Below are 25,255 nucleotides of genomic sequence, written 5' to 3'. Positions count from 1 at the left end.
TGCTTTGAGCTTACGAACTACTGAAAAACTTTGACAGCCAATTCTTTTTTTTCCTCAAAAAAGTTCACCAGAGAATAAGGCCTCAAGTTGCTAGAACACTGGCATTTGGAGGAGAGGAGGCCATGACTGTTTAAGTTCAGCAACAGATCAGAAATAGGTTACGCATTTTCTACTGAAACTTTCAGAAAAGTCTGTGGTTAATAACAACGTTCAACAGGAACGTTTAAAGTCTTGCAGGGCTACATGGGGCTCCACTGAGTGAGCTACCTGGAATAACCACCATCCCAAAGCTTAGTGACATAGAGAAATAAGAGAAGTGAACCTCTGTTTGGGAGGCATTATTTTTCAGCCAGTTTATTTTCAGGCATAATTATTGAAAACTAATATTAATCATTGAGGGTAACAATCTAGGATTGAGGAATAAGTTGCCTAAGGTTTTGACTAGCAGCTAAACTATAAAAATACAGTTTGTTCATATATTCCTAGCCATATGACCTCTACTGAGTTTTGTAATTTTTCTGTCTGAACTCTCTCAGTTGAAAAGGGATAATGTTGTTTACTTCCTTAATCAACAAACACTCAGTTTTGACATCCTTGAAAGAAGAGTTATGCAAGAATTAATATTAAAGGAAAAAGAATTCCAGAAAAAAATTGCTTTCAGGTTTAAAAAAAAAAAATACTCAGAATTTGGGATGTCTTCAACCGATTTATTGTGTATGTTCAACTGGCACAGGACAACCAACCTTCTTCTATATGCTAAAAAAGCAAATCACTGAAGAACAAAACTAAAGTCAAAATGCCTATGTAAGGGAAATGATGATGACTAGTAAACCAAAGTTGGACAAAAATAAGACTTCCGAATGCATTCTTATCATAGCTTTCTTAAAGCTCATCCTTATATGGTTTATGGAAACAAAATATCCACCCCAAGGAACCCATAGCTCATAAACCTGAAAGCATGAGTTTTAACCATCATCTAAGTGAAGCCTGTATTGTTAATAGTTTGAAATCCTTTCTATACTTGTATTCTTTTGCTTGCTCCTCCTCTTATTTTTCTTAGAATAGCCTCTCCTGCCATTTTATTTAGCAGTTATACTATTTTCTCACCTTTCTATGGAGACAATTCAAACTTTCAAACTTTAAAACTTCAGAACCCCCTGTAACAGTGACTAAGGCTGGCTCTTGGGATCCATGGTGCCATTCCCCACACTGCTGTTTTTTATCTTTGTGAAATTAAATAGTTTACAGCTAACCTACACTAGGTGAATATTTCAACACCTGAGGAGCAAAGGACTCCAGTTTCTTAAAACCTGGTCTACATCAAGGCACCTCACTTCCCTGTCTTCAAAATAAGAACAAGATCATCCATTTTGTCCATATAGATTGTCAGAACACACATTCCTTATACAGCAAAACGCTCTTCCTCCTGTGCATTTCCAAAGCAGAGCAGGGCTCTCAATGCAATGTGTTAATATCATTATATTGTTTTCTAATAAAAGCAAGACTGAGAACAGTAAAAATACTAAGTAAAAAGCATACTGAGCTAGTCTTACTGCAGAGAACCCTTTCTGAAATGGACAACTTGAAAAATAACTTTAGAAAATAGAAATCAAATGATCCATAACATTTTTTCCCTATTACCCCACCTCAAATCATGAGAATTTCAGCTGCTCTTAAGCTAGAAGTCTAGACTTCATGTTTCCTGAACGAAAACCTGAAAAGATGAGGGAGAATGGTATGATAAAGATTCATACTCAGGCAGGAAGATAAAGTAAGCATCAGTTTTTAACACTTGAGTTTACCAACTGCAGAACCCAGCCTTAAGGCTCATCTGAATTTTGGCTCTGAGTCCTGTTAACATGGACATCAAAATTACCCAACAGGCCCTAGCCTCACCTGTGATTTTAAAAGGTTTAGGGAAAAACAAACAAACAAACATAGCCATCACTGAAATTCATCTATTGCTTTGTAACACCCACGTGCATTTGCAAAAATCCATAAAGCCATCCATTGAAGAGCTGGAAGCAGAACTGTAGTAACTGCTCATTGCCAACCTACAGCACCCAAAAAGATTTCTGAAGCACCGCAATATAGCAAGAGAGAGGTAAACAACCTTGAAAATCCTCCTTTCACTTCCCAAGCCAAGCCATCCCAATGCCTTTTGTCCTAAATGACTGAATTCACAGGGAGAGGTGAAAGAAATTCCTTTACAATGCACACTATAGCTGTGCAGATCTGTTTTATGAAATAGAGAGCTAAATAAGTTCTATATTATAAAAGCAAAAACAACTTTCCAGGCTTTTCTGTTTTTTGGGGTTTTTTTAATCCTTGTATTGTTCACTGATACTTTTTCCAGAAGTTTCATGGGTATCATGATCTCATGTAACAGTAGAAATACACAATTCTTTATCTTTCTCATTTCCAAAGAATCATTAAGGCAGGAGTCTGGAGAAACAGTCCCCAAAAACAATATTTAAAATTGGTGGTGGCTCTTAGCTGTTCAGCAACTTACAGATTTATTTATGAAAGTGCATGCTAAGTTACTGAACTTGAAAATATATCCAAAAAGCAAGCATCTGGTTTCCATCTGTCCTCATGGGAACTAGGAAAGGGCTTTAACTGAGAATAAAATATTGGGGTGCAAAAGACCAAGATCTCAGGGTGGGAGGGACTCATACAAAGAAAAATTCCCTATGAAATGCATTTATTGTATTAAAAAACCCACAAACTATCAGTAACCTAAAACTGCATGTTACAAAAAGAAAAAAGAAAAAAATCCCCCCAGAATTTTAAGCTATATCTAATATTAAAAATGAGCAAATACACCAAAATTATATTTTTATTTCACAATTTAAAAATTATAACCTTCATAATAAACAGCGAGACTTGTTTACAGAACTAATTAATTTTAAAGACATATAACTGAAAATACTTGACAACACATGCAAATGTTAGCCACCTACTACTGTACATGGCTGGCAAGCACAATTTTATTTATTTCTATTTAAGTAAAGTGGACTTGCAATTGTGACAGCTGTAATTTCAGTTCCTTCCAAGGACAGAGAACAATTCCATATTTAAAAACCCAACATGTGATATTGCCTTACACAGGAAAAAAGGGACCTTTTATTCGCCCTTCAAATATTTTCCGACATTCATTTACAAGTTACAAAACATCTAAATTGGTTTTCCACAAAAGGTATGTGCACATCTGCCTCCATAAATATACTGCTTTAAACCTGTAAGTAAAGCTTTTGAAGGCATTGCTTTAAATATCCCTTCCAACCTCCCAGACAAGCTACTTCTTGCCCTCTATTTTGTTTCTCTTCATTTTATTTTTTCCACTTTGCACATAAAGAATAGAAGTCAAGTGAAAACCTGACCAGCAGTACAAAAGCATAACAAGTTAAAATATTTGTAATAAGGAAGCTAATCACAAAGAATTTCCTCTCTCGCCTTTGCCACGTAGACTCACGAAGTTTCCTTCGTAGCTTTTAAAAGGCAGGCTGTCGCCATGCCTCGGCCACTGTGCAAACTGGGATGCTGGAGCCCATCAATCTCAGATGGGACCCATTGGGTTCACTGGCCTACTAATCCCTAGGGTGTACCACTGCTTTTTTACCAACTATCATTTTGATCCTCACAAAAAAAACCCAAAAAACTAAAAAGCCAGAGCAAAACCCTGTTTCTTTTTCAAATAACTACTGATTATTTTGGTTAGTCTCTCCCTAGCAAACAGCACAACCAGCCCTGTCTCTTACGTGCCGTGAGGCTGGTGGCATACCCAGCCATTTTTCCCCATATTGCCATATTGCCATTATTTTCACATTACACTTAAGTCTGCGCCGCTATATTAATTTCCATATATTCCACATGAATCTGTGTCAAATTATAACTGATCAAGAGTAAAGCAGGCATCCGCAGATGAATGCACAGTACTTCTTACAATTTATCATGAATAAAGGTCACTTGGTGCTACCACCAAAAACGTACCAAACTGGACTTACAAAATATATTCTGGTTCCTACGACTAATTTGATCAAACTGAGTTCTTTGACATCCTTCATAAAACAGCACATGAACACGGTTACAGTGCAAAAGCCGTAACACTCTTCCAATTTTCTTGGACCTCAAAGTAACACCGCTAACCAACTGATCATTATGTTCCTTTAAAGCAGCAGCAAACTAGGGCAGTATCAAAGAATTTATATACGCTTTCAAGACTAACCTCAACATTCTTGCATTGTAGGTCAAGCTATTAGTAGTCTGTGTGGAAGTAAATAAAAGCTCAGGGAAGTGTAAAAAACCCTGAAGATAATTAAAAGCAGTAAAAAAAAAATTAGATAAGTCTTAGATTTTCCTATCTATGGCAACAACTCATATTTTGAAGGCCAACATAGTTTCACATTGATAGCATCTCTAACTTTGCACATGAACAATAACAGCTCAAAATATTTAATTTAGTTTAGTTTGGTTTTGGGAGAAGAGGCAAGATCAGAAGTATATAATTATGGAGATCCCTCAATAGTAAAATGGCTTATCTTGCCACCCTGTTTATAGTCTCAAGCCGTCCTTCCCATGGGCAGCCAGCATCTGCAGTTAGCGTGAGCCAGTCTGACTCCAAGAATCACTTTCTTCCAGGATAAAAAGAACAAATAAACAACTGAAACAAATCTTCTGCTAAACAGCAATTGGAGCAAGGAAGTTTTCACAGGCAGAGGAGCCAGGAGAGCACTGTCTACGGCTTTGGTTTCATGGGATCTGCGCAGAATTAGAAACAGCTGAGACTATGGGACTGCAGACCAGCAGAGCTGCAAGACAGGACATCTGTCCCACCCCCAGATGCTGGGACCGAGGCTATTCCTTTGATCTCTGCTAGTCTGATCCTGACTTAGCCTTCAGCTGTCAGGTAGCTGACGCTGGTGAGTCAGATGCTACGCTGAGTAGGAAGGGTGAGAACAGAAGGGGACCGGGCTAACTCATGATTAATTCCGATTTTCAAACCACTCATCCCTGCACCCAACCAGAAGCAGCCTCAGACAAGTGATTGCCTAACCAAGACACACCTGCTATTCCTTTCCTATATCTGATATTAACCCTGCCCATCAATTTATGGTGACAGGAGAAAGTGGGCCAAATCCCCACACTCCCAGCTGCCTGCTGGAGTGACTCAGTGGGCTCCTGGAAAGTGCATTTCTAAACGACCTGCCTACCTTGTTGGGAGACAGAAAAGCAAGTGACATACTAGATACAATGCATGATTCTTCTGATGAGCTGGTATAATACCTGTTTCATCAAGAAACTTTTAATGCCAACTTTACAAGTTTCACTCGAGAAGATGCCCTAGGCATGAACCACGCCACAAGATACTCCTTTCCTCAGAGGCTGAGCAAAGGGAATCCCTTATTAAGGGTAGCTAAGGACCAAAGTACAGAAGGACAACAGGAAAAAACAAGAAACAAGCAGGGCTGAACTGTAGCCTCTTGGAAAAGAAAGCACCCACACAACCGTTCAACCACATGTCACTTAGGGCTGGGAACAAGCACCACCACACTGGAGAGATGGACGTTTGTCAGACCTACAACCATGTCATCTCTTTTATTCTTACACAAATGAACTCTCAGAGAGGTGGTCCTTTCGTTAAGGGCAGGATCATTTGCCAGAAAAGGTAATAACTGGTAAGGAGATACTGTTATGGGCCTCCACCAACACTCATCAAGGACCTTTGCACTGCTGAAGGTAGACACAAACAGCAATCACGGGGTGCAACTGCTGTTGTTTTCTTTGATAACAAGAAAAGATGGTTCTCATTATGTGATGGCTTCAGAGGCCAATCCTCCTCCAAGATGCTCACTCACATCATATTAAATAAAAATAGCAGTCTTCTATTAAAAGCCAATATTTAGCCCTGGGAGACTTTTGAGAGCTCGAAGGAATTTCTTGTTTGTGCTGCTGTTCTTCCTGCTTCAGTTCCAATAACCCGCATGTGAGCATTCTGCTCCCTTCTTCCAACCCCTCCCAAAACATAGTCCCAGGCTGACAGCGGTATGCTGAGATTCAATAAACTGTATGTTTCAGGAATGGGGAGACTGGATCAAGCTGTAACTTCTACCGTAGATGCTGCAACTAGCAAAGGGAGGCAGCTACTTTGTGAAATGGTAGTATCGCTTTGGGAAACATTTCTCCGTGACTCTGAGCTGCAGTATTTTCATCCATATACCTCAGGGGTTAACTGTTTAAATCCATCATTCTGTTTGCTACTAAAAATGACGATGTAGGACTTGACCCAAAAAAGAAGTGCCCCTAGTCAGTCAGGGGAGGGGGAGGGAAAAAGAGCCTGGATAAGACCTGTTTTTAATTAAACAAGTGTTAATAAAACTGAATCTCAAAAGGAAGAGGAACTAGACTTCATTCAGTGTAGAGCAGGTGACAGAAGGTTGGAGAAGGTCTTTGTTGACTCACATAATTAACATCTAACAAGTTTTCTAAAATGCTATAAATGAAGACACATTTCAGGCTACAGCAGCATATCTTTCAATTGCGGCCACTTAACTCCATGCACTTTGCCAAACCACTCACACATTTTTATCTGCCAAACAACTGTTACGATGATGATTAATTCTCTTAAAAAAAAAAAAAAAAAAGAAAAAGGTATCTTACCTTTGCAGAGTCATGTTCAAATTGCCTGTACACGCCTTGATCTTGTTTTGTGCTTCTAGATGAGTCATCCCATCCGTGCTTATCCCGTCAATGGTGAGAACCACATCACCTATCCCCACGTGTGCTCGGGCTGCCTTGCCACCGTCATTAAGCTGAAATATCACAAGAATGGTAAATGAGAAATTTGGATGGTTTAAGTTTATATTCTCTGAACACAGGACCACAATATCTTATTCATAGAAAGAAAAATATATATTTATTTTCTCCTTTGTGAGTATGTCCCTGTGAAAGTTGCTGCACTATCTTTCTTTCTGATGAAGCAATATTTATAAGTTCTTGTTCTTATTTCACTTGAATGACAGGAAAAGTATTGCACAGTATTGCCTATTTTTCAAAATCAAACTCCACTTCTACTTTGCTGGCTGGAAGCTGTGCACATTCACCAAGAGACACAAGCAGGGATAGGCACACAGAGTTTCCTGGATGCCAAGTTCCAGCCTCTTCTCTCTTCAGATATTAAATTTTTCTCACAAGAGGAGAGAGGAAGGCTGTAAACCAGCTTTTTCCATTCTAGTTTTTCCATCTCAATCTCTTCAAAGTTTATGTATTTGTCAATGACTGGTCACGTGCATGGAAGACTTAATTAATAGTGAAGCTGATTTTCCCCATTAATAGTGAAGCTGATTTTCCCCAGCTGCAACAACTAGAAAGTCAAAAGTTCAACATCACAGACAGACCCGTTACAGGACTTTGTTTTGCCTTTCTCTCAGTAGGTTTATAACCCCCAGTGACCCGCAGTATATTCAGACCAGAATAAGAAAGGCCTCTTGACCAGTCTGCCTCTTTGATCAAGGTCACTGCTGAAGTTCAGCTCAACTGCCTTTGGTCCACTTGAATGAAATAAGTCTTGCAATAGAAACCTTTGTAAAGTTCACATTATTGACCTTGATTGAACAATAAATTAAGCTTTTCATCTGATGCCACTGAATTTCAACTAGCTTCATTCCCAAGAACAGAAACAGAAATAAAGCAACACATGGTCAGATCTATGCACTGATTTATATCCCTGGTCCTCAACCTGCTCATCATTTTATAGCCAGCTGCAAAGAGCAGTCCTGGACAGTGCAAATTCCCTCTTTGTTTCCAGATGTATTTCCTATCTTATAGCAGAGAAGTAGTAGCTGTTTGTGCTGTGCATACAAAACCTCACAACTCTCCCTTGCCTGCAAGCACGAGTCTGTTCCTTGAAGAAAGCGCTACAAACAGCAGAATTACTTCATCTTTATTCCCAAGAGTTCACCTTGGGCCATGGTCATGCTCTAGTAGGTGTCTTCTCAAAGGGAGGCAGAAGGAAGGCTTTCATCTCTTTTGTTTTTTAACTGCCTCTGTTTTAGTTCATTCAGTAAGGACCAAGAAGTTTTGGTTCCTTGTGGTTCCTTTTGACAATGACCAACCGCAAAGTACAGCCACCAGTCTCCACATCATTCATTTCTCCAACAGGAGAAGTGAGGCTAGGTCTTGAAAACTGTCTATGGCAAAGCAGTAGAAATAAGTGAAATACTAGGGACTCAGTCTTTGCATTTGTGTATGAACAGTCACTTGTCTGTAAACCTGTGGAAAGTGTCCCATCAGCCTAACTGATATGGCTAAGGCTTTCCTAAAAATCTCAGAGACTGTAATACATGACAGCTGTGACACGCATATCGGACAGCATCTGAAGACAAAATACTTTAACAGAGGAAAAAGTACTGCCTAATGCTGCAAGACAAACGCAAATGCAATACTCCAAAAATGTGTAATTTGACAGACTGAAAGCAGGAAATTTCACATTCAGTGGATCATGGCTGGCATTTTTCAACGTCAATTTATGTCCCACAGACATCTGCAGTAGCAATCTTCAGCAACTAAAAACAATAGCGAAAAATTCAAACAAAACCAGAAAAATCCTTCCATTTGGTGTTAATCCTATGCTATCAAATACATTATTCTGGTGAAAGGGGAAGCCCGAGGTGTAGGAAGACTTGTCGTCTCTCAGATTCAAAATAGCGGCCAGTCCCTCAGCATCATAGGTCAACAGAGCAATTTTACCCAGAGTTGAAACCGAAGGGTGCTAACAAAGGAAAGTTAGCAGCGCAAGTCCCATGCAATGAAGAAAAGTAGAAGGTAAAGGAAAAAGGAGATGCACTGATTTCAGAAAAGCTTCTTGACTTGCTAAATTCATCAGAATTACAACTTGTATGGTGCATCCTTTTACAAAAGGCTTCAACAACAAAGCCAAAATTCCTCCAAAATTTGGTGTTCATACCTAAATTGTGAGCTAAGAGATCCTGTTACTATAAAACACAGATCAGGGAACCCTACAAGCATATAGAAAGCTATGACCAACACAGTTATTTATAGGGAAGCTCCTCAAACCTTTGGAAGGGTGGAACCTGCCATAAACAGATGCCTGAACTGATACGTTATGGCATGCTGACATTTGTCAGCAAGGTCTGGAAAAGGTAAAGGAACGAAAGGGTGCTAAAAGCTAAAGGTCAAATGGATCACTGTGCTTTGTGATTGGACTGCTGAAGTGAATAAAATCTAGCTCTCTCCAAATGTACGCAAATGCGCATGATGTTCACGCATCATAATTCGTGATGTAAAAAAGCAACTTACACACATTCAGCAGTAGACTTCAAAAGCAGACTTCAGGAATAATATTTTCATGGAGGGGCGGGGGGGGCTTACCATTCAAAGAAGTGTAAAATAAAACAAATTAATAAAAAAAAAACCAAACACTTGTTTGATTCCGGTAGCCAACTCACAACAACCCACAACTAATTGCCTGACTTTCAGGAGGTCACTCTTAAACTGTTGCTTACTGGGGAAGAAACTCTTTGCAAGTGCACATGGGAAACAGTTGTAAAACCATTTCATCAAAACCCCAGGCTGAAAATGCCTGAAAAATATGGCTGGAAAGTGCACCCTGGAGATGGGGAAAAAAAGCAGACAGGTCCCGAGAAGTGTGACAAGCCCCTGGCTATGTCCACAAGACCTGCCGTGCAGGCAGGGGACTGAATCTGCCTTATAGGTGAGGCTGTCACAGGCACACCTGAACGAACAAATTACTGGAGAAGAGTCTGAAGAGCTGCACATGCAGAGCAATGCCAGAGCAGTAATCTGCTTATCTAGATACATTGGATAAGACTTCCAAGTAACACCTACTGAGTTCAGATAAGAGATCTGAGTAACCAAGAGAAGTGAGGTTGGTACTTCTAGGAAATCTCAGCCAGAGCACAAGTCTTTCCTGAGAGTACTGGCCAGCATCCTTGGTTTGTGAAGTGCCTATAATGAAGTGGTACTGAAACTACAGGGCAGAGTTTTACCACTGATGCAAGAATCAAAACTAAAAGAAAGGGTCCCCATATTCCTTAGCACAATGGAAACTAACTCAATTTACTGCATTTTTTCCACCCAGATTCTGAACAATCCAACAGATGCAGAAGATATAAAAAGATGTAGGCACCAAGATATAGGATATTTTGGAGTGTTATTTATAAATCATTACTTTTGTACAGCTTTTTTTGTCCTGCATGAGCGATTTTGTTCTTAAACTGCAAGTTTAGCCTTAGCTTAGTAAAATTATTTGGCATCAGTCACAGAACCACAGTATTACCTATGCTTAAATACCAAAAGACTAGTAAACTGATGGGCAAAAGCAAAAAACTCCTAATGCTGAAAACCTAGTAGGAAAAATGCATATCCTTAAAACACACCTTTATTAAACGTACACATGCAAACAAATGGAATCGATGCAACAAGAGATATGCATGGAAGAGCATGGCATTAAAATTATAAAACAGGCTACTTATGAATCAAACTAACTTCTAAGCACCACAAACATTCTTGAAATCCTTGATGGATCTGTTTTAGTTCTCTATTTACAGTATGAGGCAAGTTTTTAACATCAAGCATGAATTACAGCTACAACAAAACAGGGAGTTTTCTGATGTTACAAAGCAGATTTAAACCTATGAAATTGCCAAACCAGAAATGTTTCCTCCTACTTAGTTCCATGTCTCTATACTCTGGGAAGCTCATTTGGAGACAGAGGGGGAGGTGAGCAGGAGAGACATTTCATGATCAGGCACCTGCCGAGGCCAATCACTCCTGCAGCGCCCACCAGCAAACCTCTTGTCAGCCCCTCAGCAGCAATCAGCTTCATGGCCGAAAGCCAAAAGCCAGCCTATGCCATCCAGAGATGCTCAGGACACTTTCTAATAAACATAAATAAAATCACCCATCTAATACTAGATTTCGGTTTTGTTTGACAAAAAAAAAAAAAAAAAAATATTTGTTGTTCTTGTTGTTTTAAACATCAGAATTCCAAAACTGCAAATATAGTTCTAAAATACGTTCTAAACAGAGACAAAACAGAAGTAAACCAGTTCTTGATCCATGATCAACTTCAAAAGCAACAGTATAGAAAGGAATCTCAACATAGTTCTATGCCTCAGGTTTTTAGAAGCAAACAGCCCAAAACACACTGGACTACAACTGTTTTCTTGAGCTAAAATTTAGCCAGCCTACTATTTTGTTTTGCAGTAACCAACATTTAAAAAAATAGCAAGAAAAATAGCTTTTTTACTTTTACTCTCCAGCTTTAATGAGATATTTTAAAAGATCCTTTCCAGGAAAATTGCATGTGTGCACACACATGTGCATCTATCTCTGAATCAATGTAATTTGTAGCTTAATTCATTTCTAATTAACATATAACCATCTATTTTTCCTCACATGACTAAGTAGTAAACTTGACAAGCATCTCTTCTTTGAACCATCATTATTTAGCTTTTATGCAGTAATAAATGAAATACTTAAATTGCAGCTACTCATAAGACAAAGGTCTATTCGACTAGAGATGGAAGCTGCCTTTTATCTTTTCCACGCCGCCTGCCTTGAATCAATCCTAGCTGCAACCGGCTCGTGTGATAGTGCATCACAACCACTCTCCCAAGGAAACTATTTCATCGTCTGACAGTAAACAACGGTCCCCCCATCACACAAACATTCTTCAATGTCATCTGCAACTTTTTCTCAGAATGTAACGCATTGCTCCCAAATTAAATCTCCCTGGGCTATCTGAAATCCCTCCAACTTGATTTTTACCCCTCGAGCATTTCTGATACGCGGTCGGCTACAGCAATTCAGTTTAAAGACATGCATAATCAAAGCAGAAGTCAACCAGACAATGATCTTTGTATCATTACCACTCTTGCTTCTCTTTCCATCTACATCCTTCCCTATATTAAGGTATTTTAAATAATTAAAAAACCAAAACACAACAAATACCCATAGAGAAAGAATATTACAGAACTTTGCAGAATCACAAAATAAACAATCAGACAACCTCCCTTTCATCAAAAAAAAACATTCTGCCTTTTCACACAGACATTGAAACCACAGGGGCTTTATCTTCCTGCTATAATATACTTTCTGCTAATATTTACACTCATTACCTGTTACTACCTTGTTTATCCCTAGCCTCATTCCACCTGACCAAAGTACCACCCTGCACCAATAGCCAGTATTTTAACAGCATGCTCTCAAACGTTCAGAGCGCTCAAGGTATGCTAGAAAGCACCCTGTTGGTGAATCGCTGCAAGCTTGGAGAAGCAGCCCTTACTGTATTTTTGGAGAACACAACTTTGCCCCAAAACGTGGGCGGGGGGAACACTTATGCTCTGTAGCTGCACCAGCTCCCTCAGACAAATTGTGTGCATCCAACCCGATGCCTGATGGGTGGCCCCAGCACAATGCAACCCGCAGGGGCGGCAGCAGCACTCGGGTGCTCGGGTACTGACACCCGGACACCACAAGCGCAAACAGCATATTGCTGTGCTCCAGCATGCCCTACCTAACGGGGCAGCTCACCAAAGCCCTTCCTCGCCTCTTTCCCTGCCAGGAAGGAAGCAAAAACCCAACTTATACTCTGGACTCCCAAGAGGTTTGGGACACTTGGGATCTAGCTTACCACTTCTGCATGAAAAAAAGAGCCATGGGAGCACCTGCTCTTTGTGGCAAATAAGCTTCCTCTGCACTCAATGGAAACTGAGAACTGTATCATATTCCTCACAGCCTTTACTACAGCAATATTTTTCACATAGCCAACAGATTAGGCAGCCAGCCTCGATACTTGCTTCCAAATCAAGAACATACATGCCAATTTTAAAGTCCAGATCAAATTTATACAGCTGAGTTATAAGAACCCTAATGCAGGGTTTGCAGTGGAAACCGCTGACACAACCAGCTATAAAAGGGGTTATGAGGCAGTCCTGCAAATAAGCTGAAGGTTTTACCCAAACCAAGCAGGGATTAAAATTAGCTTAGGTCAAAAAACCCCTTTTGATTAACAGAGTATTTTGCTACCTATCACCGCCAGGAAACCCTGCCCTCACCTCATTCCACAAGGCCACACTCCCGCGTGCTCCTGTAAGTTTTCATTTCCCTCCTTTTTCTCTCCGTAACTTTAAAGGTGCTTCCAGACTGATCCATAAAGCTGTAATCTAAGGTGTGCACAGCACACCAATAATCATAAACGATAACATGTAAGGTAAAAAAGTAACAGGCAAAGTACCAACCCACCATACTTCTCGGTCAGGCTGTGGACCCCAACAGCAGACACCACCCAGCCCTGGCCAGAAGGCTACCTGCGCCTCCCTGCCTGTCTGCCCAGGTCCTCCAGCTTTGCTTCATCCCTTTCCTTCCACACACAGCAGCTCCCTCGCTGCGGTGCAGTAGCGGCTTGGCTGCAGCAGACCCAAACCAGCTCTTTGACTCATCGCGGCTCATGGGAGAAGGATAGGGAGAGCCCACAGGCATTCAGCCATTTTGCCAGTGAAGAACCCACAAAACCATCTCTTGCATTTCATTCTCAGTTCTGCTACTTATCCTCAGCAGTATCCCCGACAACAACAAACATTTTAATGCGATTGTGCTGGGTATCCCTGTAGTCCCACATTCAGAAATTATGTCAAACAAAACCTAACACATGAGTTTTCCCTCCTCACAAACATGGCTGAGCATGCCTGTGGGTTCACAGGTTTTAGGAAAAAGACACATGGTTTCAACCCTCTCTCTTTTCTTCTTAAGATTTTTCTCTTACTGTATTTCAGCCCTTAATATTTATCTAATGCCCTCCACAAAGAAAAAAAATTTAACTTGCTTTTGCACTTTAAATAAACTGTTACATACACACACACATCCATCCCTGCGTGCACCAAACACGGAGCTATGCACCTACAGAGGAGCACAAGAGGACATTAGCTGCTAAAAACAGAAGAGGCACCACAGTGTTAATTACTCTTACACACAATTGGGTTGATGCAGAAAAGGATCCAAAAATATATATTAAGTTTACAAAACAGGGTAACTGCACAATGCATAGGCCTTCTGGATAAGTGCTCTTTTATTTTTCAGTCAACTAACGCTAAACAGATCAAGTTCAATGCCAGGGGAGCGAAGCAGAAGCAGCAGCCCTCAGCTTCCCTTGCTTGCCCCAGAACAGGTTGTTAATAAGCAGGAACAGTTTCCACATGCCGATGCCAGAAGGGTTATTAGCTGGTGCCATCTCCCGCTTGTCATGGCTTGACTGATCGTGGTTTCCTTGCAGCTCTACACTTCCATGAGCAGGTTTCACCTCTGCTACCTCTCCCCCTTCCCTTATGACAGCCCAGCCGCTGCAGGACGTAAGGAAGCAGAGGCGAACAACTTCACAAAAGGTGCCTTCGGCTTTAATTTTTGACATAACACCAATGCAGCATCATCACTGCAAATTCAGTAGCAGTAATTAGAAAGGATGAACCCTGCTTTTGAACTTGCCCATATGAAATGGAAGCAGTTAACTAAACACACAGCAATAAATTCTGATACATTTCACGTGTTTTACATGTAGCTTAAACTTTTTTCATGTAGTGACATACAAGTTAAAATTGGAATTCAAAGGATTATTAAAATGAGTCAAAATTCACACTCACCTCGCATGAGGAATAAAGAAACTACTCTGTGCAAGTGTACCTCTATTGGCATCTAACAAGACTAAACATGCGGTCTTGCTTTTCCACACCACTTGAAGCATTGAAGAGAACAAAGAGATAAAAGGATTGTCACCAAGATGGGATGGGCAATACCTGTGGGTCCCCTGAATAACAGGAGACAACTAATGTTCTGATTTGGAGAAGAAATAGCGTCACAATGTCAAAAAACAAGTTGTCAAAAGGACTAAGGCAAAATAATTCAGACATCGTGGCTAAAATCATATTTACAAGAAGAATGTGGGCAATTCAAAAAAATACATACTTTCCAAATACTTCAGTGATGGAAAATGATTTACAGTCAAGTGTCAGAATGTCTGCAGATATTTAAGACCCTAAATTAGTAGCTTTCACTAAGCCTTCTCTCAAGGAGCTCAGTCATGTTCTCATGCTGCCGGCGTGCCCGAGAGCCCTATTTATTTTAACTGGCTGTCCTCTCTCTGAAGATTATTCTTCTGTTCGGAGAGTTTACAGAACTAATCCAGATTTTGCCCTGGGAGACTATATGCCAGTGGGTAAAAATTACTGCCTACTTAATTTCTCGGAGAGACAGAAAGCGGAAATGGAATGAAAATGTAGCTAGAAACACAACGTAAACTTTGTACGGCTGCTTTAGCTTTTGGGAGCTGCAAGTCTGTAGAGTCTCTCTTCAGGTTATAGGGTTGGGCTTTTTTGGATGGCCAACACAAACTAACTCCACAACCAAAGCATGCAAATACTTGGGACTGCTGAGGAGGCATCACCGCAGGAGCCGTGCAATTTGCATCAGAACAGAAGTTTAAGTGCCTGTCTCTTTTGGAATAAACAGTTTGGGAAGTTACTTAGTAAGTTTTATTGCTGGGGCCTCCTGAACTGACCCAAAACAAAGAAGAGTTAGTTTTCTCTAATGGAGCTTAAGTGTGAAGTGGCAAAAGGGACTGAGCTCAGCTTCTTCCAAAGAAGAAATTCATTTCCATACTGTAAAGGCCATACATATGCAGATGTCTGCAGTGCATATAATGGTGTACTTCCTCCCTTCCCAAACGAGATTATTTTTATTCATTTACAGATAATAAAGTTAATTCCACTAACTGAACATCCATCTCCTTAATAACCTTAGTAGCCCAATATGTGTCATCTTGTTTTCATAAGGTTTGCATGGTCTATGGTATAGTCCCTCTTAATGGGACATGCCTTTCCTGCATCAAATGCGATGCAATCACCCCATTCTTTCCAGAACATCCAATTTAGGAATACAAATAGAATAATATGTTATCCTGTGTAATTTAAAGGTATTGATTTTTTTGCCTTGGAGTCCCTCTCACAGGATCAAGAGCAGCCTCGTACACGGCAGCAGTAAGAAGGAAATGCAACTAACAAAGCAATCCCACACGTGAAAGCAAAGCAGAGAGAGAGTTAAGTGGGGAAGCGTGAACCAAAAACTCATCTGACAAAAACTAACAGCCAGTGGCAAGAAAATGCTACTACAAATTGAATCCCTTGTGATGCACTAGCCATTGTTTCACTTTCTCCTATCCAGAAACAAACCAGGCATGCATAAACACCTGGGAAACAACCCGCTTGTGCTTCAAAGAACTGAGATAATGATAAGCTGCACCACATAAGTAAAGAGGAAAATGGAGGCAAGTTCAGGCACTGCAAGTATTGCTTATTGGCACAAATCATCTGTCCAGGGAGCACAGCTCACCTGAATGCTATCCCAAACTGGCACTCTGCAAAAGCTGTAGCAGAAGTCCACTTTCAAGGTGAAACACAAGTGCAGCAATGAGAGCCCCCCACATCCACGCCCCACAGAAAGTTTTGCCGCATTTAGGAGTCACATATTTAAAAAAAAACAAAAAAACAACAAATTCTGTTAGCATTACAACCGGCAGCTGAAAAGGCTGGACACTCAGAGCTACACTTCTGCCAGCTCTCCTTTGAGCATGCAGCTCAGCACCCAAGGAAAGAGTGCAGAAGAAATGCATCAAGGTGCAGAAGCTCCTCCAACTCAACCGTGCTCCATCAATAGAGGCTTCACATCTTAAGTATAAAGGCACTAATGCTTATGGCATGTTCCTTTGGTAATGTGGAAGAATAAGGCAACCTTAAACATGTGAAAGACGACAACTCAGCTCAGATAAATAAGCATGCTCTGAAGTGCATGGAAAGTAACAATTAAACCAATTATGGCTAATATGCTGGTGTGCTGAGACCTACTCCAGATCCATGAAAGCACAGTCCTATATGTACGTGCCTTCATTTAATGCAATGGAGAGAGAACTCCTCAGGATTAGTCCAAGGCAAACTTCTAGCACAAAGAAATGAAACAGAACTAGGAGACATTAGTAAATCCTAGTGGATATCTTGCCTTTTATATGTCAAGGGAATATTACAGCAGACATTTCTTTTAAGCCAGACAGTTATTGGCTAAAACCCCAAAGTATAAAATACTGCAGAAAAAAGTCCAATAAAAAACCCTCAGAAAACAAGAAACACATTTTAAAGGAGTTGCACATTGTTTAATAAATTCATACCAGCTGTTTATAGCTAAGACACAAAAATCTTTATCACAAGCTAATAAAGCTCATGAGAATATATAACAATTTCAGATTTAATTTTCCATTTCTAAATTACATATATACACACCCACACACACTGTTTTAGTTTACTTGACTTTAAACATCACTTTTACACGATTTATTTATACAGTTCCAGGTGTGTGGGGGTTTATATATGCATTTATTTATATATGTATTTAAAACACTGGATATATTACTAGAGATGGTGTTATACACATATGTTCTTTAAGTAAATATTTACATATAAATATTTATTTTATGCACACACACATCTATATAAATAAAAAGGCATTTGTCCTCTCTGCTGGGGACCTGTATGAGATGACCACATGAAAATTATCAGCATTTCTTTTAGGCAGCACGTGACAAAAAGCACTTGTCCAGAGAAAATAGGAAGCTATTCAGGACAAATACTCTGACTGCAAAATGAAGATGTTCATTTTAAGTAAATTCTCCTTACCATTCGATTGCCAAACGCATTGCAGACATTTAAGACTGGATATAAACCCACATGAAACTTCCTTACTAAAGCTCCAGAAAGGAAAATGCTAGTGCACTTGTTGCCACTATGAACTTCACACAATTTCTTTCTGCTGTATTTTAACAGTCTTCTGAGTTTCACTGCTGAGAGTTGCACTGCAACTGCTAATCATAATAACCTAAAGTCTGAGTAATGCTGCAACATGGTTTTTCTTACTTGGACATCTGGAGATCCAAAAGTTACACACACAATTAAACAATGAACAAGGCTGGTTATCAAATAGCTCTGAAAAACCAACAAAGAAAACTCAACCCTTCAAATTCACTCCCTGCAACAGTCTATCGCTTGCCCTCAGCATATCACTGTGCAGTGGAAAGTGTCCGGCCATTCAAAGCCTGGACTTGCAGAGGAATCTTGTAAAATAGAGCCTGGTAGTCACATTAGCTCTCTGGTGACTTTTTTTTTATTTTCTCTTTTTTTTTCCCCTCCCCTCCCCCCCCCCCCTTTTGTATGTCATGATCTCTGAGCTCTATACTACCAAAACTAATATCAGGACATTTCAAAATTAAGACGCAGAAAAAGAAATCCACCCTAAATACTCATTGTAAACTCTACTTCATTATCACATCTCAGGAAATAAAAATTTAAATCATTTACAGTCTTAATTTTTAGGACTAAAAAAAAGACTGCTCTAGCATTCTGAGAAAAAAATCCAATATGCACTGCTGGTTACAGACAAAGCTAGGAAACAATTGCAGGTTAAACAATGCAACACCAAAACCCAATATCCATTCATTTCTCCAACTTGATCCAAGACAGATAGTATGGAAAGCCTTCAGGTTGGGTTGGTTTGTTTGTTTTTATTATTGCTGATAAGAGTACAAAATATTGATCACTTGCATAGGAGTCACTGGCCTCCATGTGATTTACACTCTTCTCATAACCTCTAAGATCTACATACAGCCTCTTGAATGCCTCCAAAGCTATTTAAGAATAAAAGCCTGACCACCACACAAGCAGGAGGCTTTTGATAAACATGATGATATAGCCTACCTTCATGCCTGCTAAATCCATACCATTTCTTTTTAAGCATGTCACTTCAGGTTTTTTCACTAAGTAACCAACAAAAAAAAAAAAAAAAAAAAGACTGTAGAAAGACTCATGCTAGATTTCAAGTAATTTCTAGAAGTAAATGTATTACTTCTAGAACTGCTGGAAACAACACTGTGGAAGAGTTTTATAAATAAGTAAGTAAATAAAAGTCAGTACTTAAATTGTTTTTTTCAGCTTGCTTTTGCTTGAATGCTGCATCAACTCTACCAAATGAAAAGCAAAGTTTCTGGCCATTATAATAATGTCCTTTTCGGCCACTATTTTGGCAACAGCCATGGTGACTTATTCTTTGTGTCTCACAGTACTATCCTGAATGTTACTGAATTTTGTACGCCTCAAGTTTGTGTAGGCCACTCACGAGCAAGGCTCTGGTGAAAGCTGGGAGTGTGAGTGATTATGCAGCCTTTGGCAGAAGAAAGATGGGAAAGATATTTTCAATTTGAAAAGGTATTCAGAATAAGTTGTCAGGGATGTTCACTGCTGACAGCTTATCCTCAAAAGAGATTCTCCGCATCAGTCCGAATCCAACAAAAATTACACAACTAACACAGCCTCTCGAAAGCAGTGACAATCTCTTCATCTACCTAGAAAAAAAGGAAGAGAGAATATCCAAGAAACATCTTGGAAAGCCGGGTAGGAGAACTGTCCTGGCAGGGTTACTCTGCCTTCACGCTTCTTCCCGCTTGGAGGCTTACCGCAGCTGGGACTGCTGGCAAGGTCAGTACTGCCACACAGGACATGTCAGCGCCTGTTGTCATCCAAGGTGGGGAGGATAGCAGAGCAAGCCTTCGCTGCAAGCCTCCACAGCTGTGGGGAAGGAGCGGATGCTAACAGCAAGATGCATTCATCAGCTGTGACTAACATTCAAACATTCAAAACCATGATTTAACAAGACACATAAGCATATAACTCACTTCAGTGGGACATAAGACTTCATTGAGCAGTGGTGCATTGAATGTTTGCACAACAGCTCTTCAAGACAAAAGAAACCAACTTCTGGATGGGGGGGAGGAACCCAACTAAGCAAAAGCACCCCCATATACTGAGGTGGGTTGGGGAATGCGAACAGTTTCCAAAATTGCTGAGGCTCCACCTTTAGTTTACGGGAATAATAAAAAAAAAAAAGGTCATAATATTTCAGTCCTGTCTGTGTCGTGTGTGTCGTCCCCCCCCCAAAAAAAAAAAGGCAGGATAAGATGCATTATTCAAAGGCCATCACAGATTCAAGGCTGGCCACCAGAATCAGAAGGGTGTGATGGCTTCCCACCCAAGACCACCATTCAATGTGCACTTTATCAATCACCAAACAGCAATAGCATCCCCAGTCCTGCTTCTGCAGGTGGAAGGCAGGAATAACCAAACACATGGAAGCAGAAAGTGAGACTTAATGTGCAGCCAGTGACCTTTGGCAAGCAATGTCCTCATGTCATATAAGCTGGTGACATCAATGGTCACGTCGCTCCAATCCTAAAATGCACCGTTTGCATATTTACTGCCTGTTTAACAAACCAATTTTAGGGGAAAGCTTTTTCCTATAAATACATCATTTTTATTCAACGAGTTTCTAAAAGCCAAGTGGGTTCAGTGGGACAATGAAAAAGGTACAGAAGGATCTGGGCTCTTCACAGAGCCATCCATCATGCCTTTCTTGAAATTAACAGCTTCAAACATTCCTCTCCGGCCACCTATTAGAAGGCATCAGATATCTTAAAATTACACAACCTACCAAAGGGAGGCCCTAGGTTTACAGCACATGTCCCTGAGCGGCTTTTCCAGAGACTGAACGGTCTGAAAGCATTTCATACCTCTCGCTAATGTTCAGTTACAGCCCGTACCCCTAATACACTAAAAGGTTTGTTTTTCCAGGGAGCAGAGGGATGTTTTCTCTGTCTTCTAAGGTGCTAGATTTAAATGGCAACATAGCACAATTATAGCACACTAAACATACTTTTGATGCTGAGAATATAGCATTTTCATACATTAACAAGAACAAGAGCGCACTGCGGTAAGATTTTTGGAGAAAGTCATAAGCACTGACATGGCTACAAAACAATATTAATATATATCCTTACTGGATTTTCATACTGAAATTATTTTAATATGCACAATTTCTCACTTTGAAGTTTCATTTCACTCACATAAAGTACTTCAAGCTAACCTGGAATGATCACATGCAAGCTAAACTCCTCTTAATATCAGTAGGAGTCTTCCAATTGGTTATAAAGAGCAATGAATCCTAAACAAGAGAGGCCTGCGATATTGTTGGAGATGCTTTTTCTTTGTCCTCCAGCTTTCCAATAAGATTGTCCTTAAACCTCTTCAGGCAGTAACTGGAGCAGGATGTAATACTTTTTTATACACCACAATATTCTGATCTCTGCACTATGCTATAAGTAACCAACGCAAACAAGAATCATCTAGGCATGAGAACTGAAGGAGACATCTTCTGCAATCTCTTCTTGACCAAAACTAAAGAATGCACTAACAAAATTGCTATTTAGTAGTTCAGCAGGGCCAAGAATTCACTTTAGACAAAATACAGTCTCTCTCGGAAGAGACTTGTTATTCAAGTCTTCTTGCAGGCTACAAAAGTACCTTTTGCACTGCCTTTTGAGTGCAGAGATGAAGAACAGAAGCAGACTGTACAAACGAGAGGAGACAACAAGCATGACCAAAGCAGGAAAATGAATAAAGCTGGAAACCTTGGAACCAAAACATTTTATCAGAAACATACCTTTATTCCCACTCACAAATGAGGTGAGGGAATACTAGGTTAGCGTGGCTTTACAGGTTTTTCTCTTTTTCCCATTCATATAAAGACACCCTGTGACCTGGCGGAGCGATTAGGTTGAACGAAGATGCTGAAGTTCCTTCTTACAGCACGTAGATTACTTGGAGTGTGAATTGACATGGTATTCATGGTTTTAACCTAGAGTTCAGTTCCTTACCACAAGAACACTCATGCACCTGGCAGTCTCTGTTGCAAGGGAAGGATTTGAGAGAGTGAGTCATTACAGAAATACACAGTGCACAGGTCTGAGCACCCTCCATGAGACCGTGACCCCAAACTGCAGACTTCTGCAGAGAACTCTACTTGACATCATGCAAAGTTCGAGCCATGTGTTAGCAAGACACTTGGGTGACAACACACCCTTACAGATCTGATATCAACCAACTAATTTTGTACTTAACCCTCCCCCCCAACCCAAGTCGCCCCCAGAACCCTTCTACCTCACACCATAGTCTACAGACAGTGACTGCATTAACAACAGCACTTCTAAAGTGTTCGATACAAAAGGCTCAGCGTTCACACCAGTAAAGCAGAAGGCAACACGGTCTCCTCCAGGGCTACACACTGAGCCAAGCATGTTGGTGCACATATTCCTAAAGACTGGGAAATAGCAGCGTCCAAACTAGGACTTGTGGGGAGGGGAAGGGGAGAAATTGGAGTCTTGCAAATAAATGCATGAACACGGTAAGCAGATGTGGAGGGATGATGGATATAGGTACTTCAGTACTCTCGCTAGGATGCTCACTGACAGGAGCAGCAGCAACAGGGTCAATCCTCCCCTCCCTTGTCTGTGTGTGTGTGCCACTGAGCTTCCACAATTACTACTAGTGTAAGAAGTCACTTATGCAGCAATGAATGGATATTTTTCAGCCCGAGCAAGAGTTACTGGCCAAATGCAATCCTGTGTCAGAGTCACAAAAATAATTCCCATCGCACATTGGGACTGGTCACCTGGTGAATTCAAAGCCTCTGTCCCAGGTGTTTGCCCCGCTAACTCCCAGATGCGGATGGCATCCCCAGGAGAGCAGCCCTCCTGAGGGGACAGGCCCTCGTTCATCCACAGGAGCCAACAGCCCAGCCACTCTCAGTGCCTTTGGGTATTTTGCCATCCCAGAGCACCTGGAGGACCTCAGTCTCCCATTGATAGAAACTTCTCACTAACACGAAGTTCACAAAGCATTTAATTACCTCTGAAGTGCTTCTCTCATTAACTAAAAAAAACTAAACGTGCCAAGGGAAAGACCAGCACTGGCAGCACTATATTTTGTGGCAATGACTCATATTGGAGAGCATGATGCCACTAAGCTAACTGCTGAAGAAGTTACATTTCAAGCCCTTCAGACGCATAAGCAAAGCGAGTTTACTCCTTCAACCCACAGTGCTTAACTGGAATGAGGAAGCTCAAGCCTTGGAGAATTGAAGGCATATAAAATTCAAATAAAAATGACAGCAGCACAAGATGTGTACCAGGGAAGAAAGTTTCTTCCACATTCCTATTAAATTGAGGGGAAAAAAATGTATTTTCTGAATAAACAAAGCTTAAAGCAAAACATGGTCTTTCTTTTTTCTTCCACACTAGACCAAGAGACTAATGCAAACAAAAAATAAAAGAAATACCAAGCAGACATATGAAAATCCCAGTGCAGCTGAAAGTTTGCATTCAAATGTCAACATGTGTAGTGATTAACCTGCCTGAAGTTACACCAGACCTCCCTGCTTCTCCGTTACTGTCACATGCGCTTCCTAAACACTAACCACAGCGCTCACTGAACATAAAATAGCTGTCATTCCTCCCCGTGTTGCAAAGACGACACAGGCAGGCTGGTTTTCATCATCCTGAGGAGTACAAGACCGACGTAGCAACTCAACAGCAGAAGGGGCAGGTTGGAACAACAGCGATCAAGTAGAGTCTGCTGGAAAACAAAATAACTTGTCACATTCATCAGAGTCTGCTAATTACAGCTCAGAGAAGAGAGGGTGACCCAAATCACTGCATATAAAAGGGTGCACAAGAAGATGAAGAAAAGGAAGGTATCAGAGGAAGTAAATATTCGTTAAACGAAGCGTTAATAGTCAGATATGCTGCGTGACATCTCCCTTTATATCATTGAATCTAACACAGGTCAGTAACAAGTCGAAGTTAATTTCCCAGCTCAGGTGGGGAAACTCTTATGTCTCTGGGGTGGGATTAGGCAAACTTCACCAAAACAAAACAAGAATGTGCTCTAACCTCCAGTTTTTACAACTAAACTTGACACTTTAATAACACATTGCCCTGCAGTTACAGGCAGCTCTCCTGGAAACCAAATTTTTAGGATACACACATTCCTAACACTAATTAAAAAGCTGACGGCATTACCCAGCAAAAAATGAAAACAAAGTGTATTTTTCTGCTCATGTGAATGGATGAGCAGTGGTGGTAGCATAGCGGCTGGGGGTGGTACATGGGGTCAGGGGAATGGCAGGGATGAGGCAATGCTGACTTAAGTCAGTGCTTAAGACTGTGCCTTCCTACTCAAGGTTATTGGAGATGTGGCTGAGGAGCTTTCTGAACCATAAAGGCAAAACTTGCAATGCCAGAGGAAACACCCCAAGACTGGAAAAGAATTTTGAGGTATGTGAACCACATAAATACACATCATTACAAAGGCAAGCCCAGGCAAGCTGCTCCTAGTTTCTGGGACACATCGCATGAAGAAATTAGTACTAGTCACACAGCTCACCAACACTGTTCCCCAATGAAAAACATTTATCTTTATTTTTCCAACTAATCTGATCTTTTTTGGTTGATAGAACGATAGCTTTACTGGCATAAAAGTCTTCTGGTTTAGTTCTGCATAATTAAATAATTTAAATACTGTTTTCAAATTTTAAATATCATCCAGTTAAGACTTATTTTAGAATGGTTGCCAAAAATCTAATTTTGGTCAAACACTGTTTCCCCTATATGAAACATCTGGAAGTAAAAATAAAATCACTCTAGCCTAATTTAGTGCTACCAAAGACAGTAGGGTGGTAAAGAATGAAAAGGCTCACAGTCATTTATCTACAGACAGATACGATGTAGGAAATGAGCACTTTGTCTCCAGAGTTGCCACTTTAATTTGGTTTTAAAAAGCAAAACACAAGTCTGATTAAAAAAAGAAATGGAAGAGCAAGTGATAGGGGGAAGCCTCCAAAATGGACGCAGGCGCCCCAGAGCCTACGTGTTGAACAGCAAGCTCCAACTGTGGTGTAGGCTGCTCAGCGAGGGTCTAAGCTTTCATCTAGTACTCGGGGGAGATGAATGCAAGTTATTTAAAACCACGGCACATCGAGCTGGCACGTCACTTTAATACACTGCCTATAGATTATGTTACAGCTCTGCTTTATAATGAACCTTCAGCTTCATCTCCAGTTCTGTGGTAAAATGGAGCAGACAGAGGCCTACAGCTTTAGGGTTTTAAGAATTACAGATTTAGTTAATGCTTCTGCCAAATCCAGATGTGCAGAAGTATCCCACAGCAGTGAAAAATGCCATAGGTGCTTAGCAAAGGGTCTCAGATTGAACAAAGATAAGATTTACAGTGAATAA

The 25,255-nt window shown here is 40.5% G+C and overlaps 1 protein-coding gene across 7 annotated transcripts in view; it reads right to left on the bottom strand.

The window, feature by feature from the left end:
• The window catches only part of PDLIM5 (PDZ and LIM domain 5), a 135,349-nt gene that overhangs the window by 84,662 nt on the left and 25,432 nt on the right, over positions 1-25,255 (bottom strand). For all 7 annotated transcript variants that reach the window (XM_076336779.1, XM_076336773.1, XM_076336775.1 and 4 more), the window contains exon 3: positions 6,661-6,812. In XM_076336779.1, coding sequence (XP_076192894.1) covers positions 6,661-6,812 — 152 coding nt within the window. The remainder of the gene's footprint in view (positions 1-6,660; positions 6,813-25,255) is intronic.

The sequence above is a fragment of the Aptenodytes patagonicus genome, chromosome 4 (genome assembly GCF_965638725.1).
Source record: "Aptenodytes patagonicus chromosome 4, bAptPat1.pri.cur, whole genome shotgun sequence".
Lineage (NCBI taxonomy): Eukaryota > Metazoa > Chordata > Aves > Sphenisciformes > Spheniscidae > Aptenodytes > Aptenodytes patagonicus.
This window is presented reverse-complemented; position numbering and strand designations above follow the sequence as displayed.